This window comes from Pygoscelis adeliae, unplaced genomic scaffold, assembly GCF_000699105.1.
Source record: "Pygoscelis adeliae isolate BGI_AS28 unplaced genomic scaffold, ASM69910v1 Scaffold55, whole genome shotgun sequence".
Taxonomy (NCBI): Eukaryota; Metazoa; Chordata; class Aves; order Sphenisciformes; family Spheniscidae; genus Pygoscelis; species Pygoscelis adeliae.
The window spans coordinates 994,036-1,001,021 of NW_008824804.1; the positions used below are offsets into that span (position 1 = coordinate 994,036).

Consider the following 6,986-nt stretch of genomic DNA (forward strand, 5'->3'; position numbering starts at 1 on the left):
CGGGAGGCGGATCCCCTCGGCGCCTGGCGGGGCCCACGGACCGCCCCTGGCGCGGGCGGTGGCTGGGGTGAGGGGGGGCGGTTGAAGGGAGGGAAAAGGCAGGTCAGAATAAAAAGTCACGGGTTACGTGAAAAAAAGTTGAAAGGCTTGCTTTCTCTCCGCCCCCCCCTCCCTTTTCAGCCATGCCTCTCTTTTTTTCCCCTTCTCTTTCCTCATTTTGTCTCTGTAGCTAGGCACTCTGCACAAGGTAGCCACGCTGCAAGTGTTTTAAACCCCAGATAATACAAAAATGAAGGGAGATGACATGCCAAAGTTGAGGACTGAATGCTTGAGTTTCTTTCCTATTTTTGCATGAAAGCAAGCATTGGAGCTGTTGTAACTGCAGAGGTTTATGAAGTTTAATTCTAGCGGGACTGGTGGGCTTAGATTTATATGCTCTAACAGGGGTGTGCTGAGGGAGACTGATTTGCTTGTACTTTTAATGCTTGTACTGATGAAATCCAGGCTTTCTCTGGTATCCCTGAGAAATGAGATGAATTCACTACTAATTTTGTAACTTCTGCATCATACTCTAATGACTACAATTGGATTTCTTAACTTTGTCCTGCTCTCCTGTCTTCCGTATTATGCTCCGGAAGCTTTTTTTGGACTACCAGGACTTCAGAGTCCATTAGCGCAGAGGATATGTGCTGTTTATTTTAATTTACCTTCATTTTACTACCCAATTTTCCTCTTGAAGTGATGATGTAAAATTTTATTTCAAAATTAAAAGGTTATACAGATGAATCTTAATAGGAACCCAAGAAATTTAGTAAATGCAACTTACAACTTTGTATTTTGAATTGGTAATTCTGGAGTGACAAACTGTAAAAATGTTTATCAGCGTAGACTATTAACACCAAAGATGAACACCAGAGGAGTTAGGGGAGGCAGTTTCATTCAGTTTCAACCGCTGTCTTGAAAATCCATTCTCTTTATCTGAACAAAGGTGTTGTCATTGCTTGATTTCTAAAGCCCACTGATGAGATTTTATCCGCTATCTCATTAGAAAAGAGAATGCTAAGTGGATGTCCCAATAAGTCTATTTCCAGTGTTTGAACTTCTTAATCTTTCAGTGTCATTTAGAGCAGTGCTACCTCAGCTTAACAGGACAGTAAATGTCATTCGAATTTATAGAAGCACAAGTGTGCTGTCTTCGCGGTGAAGTTCCCTGGCTGATATGGTATATGGTGACCGGTGCAAATACACAGAATTCATAATCTGAATATTTTTCCTTTCTTCGCTTGCCACAGTATTTAAGACACCTTCTCTGAAGCCCTCCTCCAACAAAGTGCTGAGCTTGTGCTTAAGTAAAAATATCTATTTTGGTACTTTGATGTGTGGGATGCGTTCAGGCATGTGCTAAACATGCACCGCTCAGATCTTCTGCTCAATAATACAGTGAAAGAAAAGAGCTGGGAAGCTAGGACCTGCCTGGGCACTTTCTCAGTGAGTGTGGGTTTGGGTGCACTCTCTTTTACCACTGTTGACGCTTCAAGGTGCAGCTTAGCCTTGCTACTTAAAACAGACATTTGACTGTAATGAGTTGTGTTAACTACTGAAACTCTTTGCGTAGGAGATGATACTTTCACAGTTTACTTATAATTCCTTTTTTCTAGCCTTCAGAACAGAGACAGTCCCATGCTCTGTATTTGTACACCACCTTGCTCAGCTGGATTATCAGTTAGGGCACCTACATACTACTGTTCTTTAGGTAGTATGCTTATACTGCAATTTATAATTCCTAGTCATCTCCCTGAAGCAGAGCAGACAAAAATCATTAATTACTGTATCATTACACTAAAAAAGCACAGATGAAGAGGCAGTGTTTGGAGCTGCTAACCCCAGTATTTCTTTTCTTAAATATATTTGATAAAACAGCTTAGGAAGGAAGAGACACCAAACTAACACAGCTTAGAAGTGACTATTACAGAAACCCTTAAGGAACAGTTTATTTTGAAGACACAAAAATGCACGTGATGAAAGGCAGGGTGCTGCTTTAATGGGCAAGAAAAGGGCAAAGGTCTCCTCTGGTTCTGGTCATCGTCCATGCTCATACAAGTCTGTTCTGTTGCCAGACTCTTTTTCACCCAGTATCTGCAGAAGAAACTAAAGCAAAGCACACAGATTGCTTTGAGTGCTCAGAGAGTAATTGTTGTTACTAGCAATGCATTTGAATGATTACAAAAAGAGAGAGTCACAAAGGACCCAGGTGCTACCAGAGACAAGCTTGTCGCACAGCCAGGCAGGGAAGGACAGTTCTGTAACCCAGATCCCAGATTCCTGCGCAAGTCCTACATAGTCCCCAGAGGGCACGTGCTGTTTTTGCTCAGTCGCTTCCAGGTGCCATCAGCATCCAGTGATGCAAATGCACTTTGAGTGCTGTGGTCTCCTAGACCAGGGCCATCCTTGTAATCTGCTGTGAAACAGCCGCAGTTCAGAGGCGAGGGAGGTTTTTGTGAGCAAGGGGTTCAGCTTTATCAACGATTACTTGTTTGCAGTGGCTGCAGTGGGTGGCAGGACCTGAAAAGGCTTCATAATTTGCAGACCTCCTGGTAGGATTGCACTTCAGTCCAGCATAAGTCCACACTGTTGCAGAACAGAGTTATCTGACCCTTCGGCTCCTCTGTTCTCACTGCCTGTTTTGTGCAGGCCTTTGCTTTCATGTGACCATTGAAGTGGGTCGGATTAGGCAACTGATCCAGCTGAAAATTAACACAGAAAATTAAAAAAATGTTTCTTTTCATCCACAGAAATACTTGTGCCAACAGCGGGGAGAAAACAAGAATGCGTGGCTAAAGGAAAGGCAGACCTTTCCCTTTCAGAGGCAATGTGGATTTATGCTGGATATAACTAGTTTTAGGTGGTTCAGTCATGGTTGTTAACAATGATACCCTGTCCAAGTAGCAGCGAATTTGTGCTTTGGAACTCCTCTTAGGATGTCTATAATTTATTTTCTATTTCCTCTTTTTTAAAACAAGGTTCTTGGCGAATACTAAGGCTGAAATGCCTGAGTCACTGATCACTTATCGAGTGTTGGAAGCAGAGATGCTGGACAGAAAAGTGAGAAGAGTCATGGCCCAAGAGCTGACAGGATGCTGAGGACTGAGGTTCCTGTTCTGAAGCAAACGCACAGATCATTGCAGACGGTAACTGATCCTTGGTTTTTGGTAGCCCTTCCTCTCTAGGAATTCTTGAAATGCTCACATCCCGTAGAACATGGAGACCTCTGCCTCCTAAGAGAATTTCCGAAGCAGATTAACAGAAATGCGCCAAAATGTATCGTGTATTTTTTTAAAGCTTTCCTTGGAACCAAACCGACAGTACAATAAAGGGGCAAGGAGACAGTTTCTCGAAGTCTTAAGGACACAATTCTGTTTCTAATTAATGCAAGATTTTAGTTTGTTCATGCAATCGTTTCTGATGTGGCATTAGTTTGGAAGTTAGTGTTCTGTGAACATGGAGGCTTCATTGCACCATTGATTATTCAGTAAATGTGATAGCAGTTGCTGGACTGTATTTTGAAAAGCTACATGTGAATTTGCAGAATTACCAGCCAGCCGACTGGCCTAAGATCAGGAGCCTCAAACCTGCCACCTTTTCACATTTCAAAACCAAAACAGTAGGGCGGATATTTACTATTCCAATTCTATAAACAATTCTCCAGCCATAGCTGTTATTAGGAAGTCCTGGCCCACATGCACTATCTCAAATGAACTTTCTGAATTTTATTCTGTAAGCTGTGCCATCCGGTGTGGTGACAGGGAATCTCAGCTGTAGCTTAAGAGCGAGTGAGAAGTGCCCTGCTGAATCAAACACGTGGTGCATCTATCCCACTGTTCTGGCTCTGACAGTGGCAGTAGTGGATGCTATTTAGGGCTGCGCTTTTGAGCCTGGCCAGTGTCTAATCCCGTGGTATCCACAGCTGCTGTATTAAGCATGTTGGAGAGTACTGCTCTTAAACAAGCCTTGTGTGCGTACAGTGCTTCTTCCAGTTTTACTTTTATAATAGAACAAAATGGAATCATGAACAAGTACAAAAGAAATACAAATTAAGGAGCCTTGTTATTCCCTGTGGCTGTACTGTCGGGGCATCTGGAAGTTCCACAGACAACTTGAGAATGAGAGTTTGGCAGGGGAAGCTTTATGGAGGTTTGCAGAGAGCTCTTCCTGAGCATAAGGACAGCATGCGTAAAAAACCCAGTGGTGCTTTTACGAAGCTCTGTTGAGGAGGATAAAGAGAACAGGTCACAGGTGAGGTTGGAAGCAGGTAGCAGCTTTCTGATAATAAGAGCTGTCACTGTTTGCTCATTGCCAGGCCTTACACTGTGGATTCTCGCTGTCACAGCGTGAAAAACCAAGCAGTCATTGTCACCAGTCAGGTGAATAGTAAGATTATGCCTCTTATTCTCGCTGCAAGTGGTGCACAGGCATGTTCCCATAACCTGCGTGCCCTGTAGTCGTTAACTCCGCTGGGCTCAGGGTCAGTGGTACACTGACAGTACAGTGCTTATGGTACCTTCTTAATGGGTGGTGTCATAAAACTGTGAACCCCATTGCCTGTTTCTTTCGGATCCATTAAAGGTTCGCCCACATTTTGCTTTTTCCATGTTTTAGGGTCAAGGTACCAGGCGCCAAATCTACTCTTAACAACTTTGGGCTGGCGTGATTCCTATAAAAATTAAAATAATATGTAGTAACTCTCTTAATCATACTTCCTATTGATAGAGCAGACACCAAGTACTAGCGCTGCATAAGTGGGCTTTGGTAGTTACCCCTTGCAGTAGCAGTAAAGTATAATCATGTTCAGCACCATTGATTCTTTCGGTGTGAAGAATACTAGACAGAAGACATCTGTCCTATCTACTATTCTTGTTAAATTTTCTAACAACCCAGCCATTTTCTAGTGAGTTGTTTTTCCTTTGTAGCCAAAGGAGTAGACAGTTTAACTGGAGATGGTCAGATTTGCTTGGGAATATACCTGTGTAGTAAAAGAGGATGCACAGTAGAGTGGAGGAAGGCAAGTAGGGGATATAGTGAGAAGGGAGAAGCACAGATGGAGCTGTGGAAGCAAGTACAGAAGTAAGGTGGTTTGTTCATCTCTTCTTCCTGTCCCCAGTGAGATGATGTGCCCAAAGGCAGAGCTAAAAGGAGATGGGAAAAGGAACAACATCATCTCATAGATATCTTAACCGTAGCTCACAAAGCTTAGTCCAAAGTAGCTTTCCCTAGAAGCCAGGCTAAAATCGAAATTCAAGACTCTGCTGCCATGGAGGTTTTCTTGGCAGTTGCTTGACCCTTTCTGCGTTGGGTCCCCACCCAACCAGGTGGAAAAATGGGAAGGGCAAAGCATTCATATACTTTGGACCTGCATCACACTCCGGGAAGAAACCGTAACCCTGACTGTCTTTCTGTACCATCCTTTTCCCATATTAGTTGCGAGTATCTCGGCTATGAACACTGGGCGCTCTTCTCTGTGCAGCATTTCACAGTAGCCAGCAGGTGGCACATGAGGAGTATGTCTGACAGTAAAAGCTCTTCATTTCCAGACAGCAAAGAGATGGTTTCTCTCAGTTGCTATTAGCTTTTGAAGAGCAATGTTTTCCATACCTTCTGTCCTACATTGCTGACCAAGAAGTTGCTTTCTGCAGTAAGACGCTGAAGAATGTAGGGGGAGCAGAGAAGCAGGCAGATTAGAATTGGTGGGAGTGCCATCCTCAGAACTGACCTTCAGAGTGGGTAGTAATAAGGATACCCCAGATCCAGACCTGCTTTACATTATCAGCCGTTCAAATCTGGAAGGCAGACAGTGACATGGGGGGAAAAGCTGTTTCTCATAATGAATCAGCATGGGTGTCTGTATGGCTCACAATCATGGTGAAGGAAAGCCAGGCACCATCAGAGCCTTTCCTTGTGTCCAAAGAATCAAAGGCAATAGGTTGAAAGGGACCTCAGGAGTCCAGTTTAGGGCTGGTGTCTGCAGGCTGCTGGCGGCCTGGAGGTCGTCCATGAATGTATTTATTTTTAACCTCCTTCCCTCCAACATGCACATGGATGGCAAATGTTTCTGCCTGTCAGCAGGCACAGGTTCCCAACTACTGCCAGTTACAAATTCGAATGTTTATAATTCTAATAGTAAAATCAAAGTATTGTAAGACGGTAAAGCTTAGCTATATCTTAAGGGCTTTGTTCTTCATAGCCACCAAAATAATTGTAAAATACAAGAGGGTCCATGGATTCTCTTCAAAAAAGAGAATTGTTTTTATCTTAACAATCAAGAAGTGCTGGTCTGTTTTACCCTTCTGCCATAAGACAACATCAACCTGCCGATGATGATGTAAGCTGATCTTGAAAGAGGGATAAACCAGAGCCTGCAGGATGATGTATTTCTTTCTTTAACTGTCTTTTCAGTTAGAAAATCATTGCTAGTTTTTAACCGAAATCTGTGCGCTCCCCCGGAATTCACTTACCCTGTCCCAAAGAAACATGGGAAGCAAAGTATTTCCAGTTTCTTTTTATCACCCTTGTACTTAATTGGAGCTTCTTATGCATGTCCTCATTTATCTCTTACCTGTATTAGAAACTCAGTTCGCTCCATCTCGGCATGTTGGTCATAGGTGTTAATCATTCCTGTAGCTCTCCCTGTTCTCTTTTGAATTTGTTTACATCTTTCTTAAAGAAGAGTAACAAAACCTGGACACAGATGTCACCCCCAGAGGTGGTCTTACACAGACTGAGGAGTACAGAGGGTTATCTCATAATGAGAAACGCCAAAAAACCGCCTTTGTTCTTCGGTGGAAGTTCTGCATGCAACAGAGTAGCAGGGTCACTATACCGTACAGGAATAGACTGAAACAATAATATGACATTATTCTGTTATCTTATTTTGCCAGTGATGGGGAGCAGCAGAGACCCCAAAGCATAAAACATAGTATAATATATTTGTG

The 6,986-nt window shown here is 43.1% G+C and overlaps 1 protein-coding gene across 1 annotated transcript in view; it reads right to left on the minus strand.

The window, feature by feature from the left end:
- Window positions 1–6,637, minus strand: part of LOC103916963 (starch-binding domain-containing protein 1-like) — an 8,452-nt gene extending 1,815 nt beyond the window's left edge. The window contains exons 1-3 of the mRNA XM_009324043.1: window positions 6,611–6,637; window positions 4,559–4,711; window positions 2,676–2,744 (exon numbers count right to left, since the gene is read on the minus strand). Of these exons, the coding sequence (XP_009322318.1) occupies window positions 2,676–2,744; window positions 4,559–4,711; window positions 6,611–6,637 (249 nt within the window). The remainder of the gene's footprint in view (window positions 1–2,675; window positions 2,745–4,558; window positions 4,712–6,610) is intronic.
- Window positions 6,638–6,986: the final 349 nt, after the last annotated feature.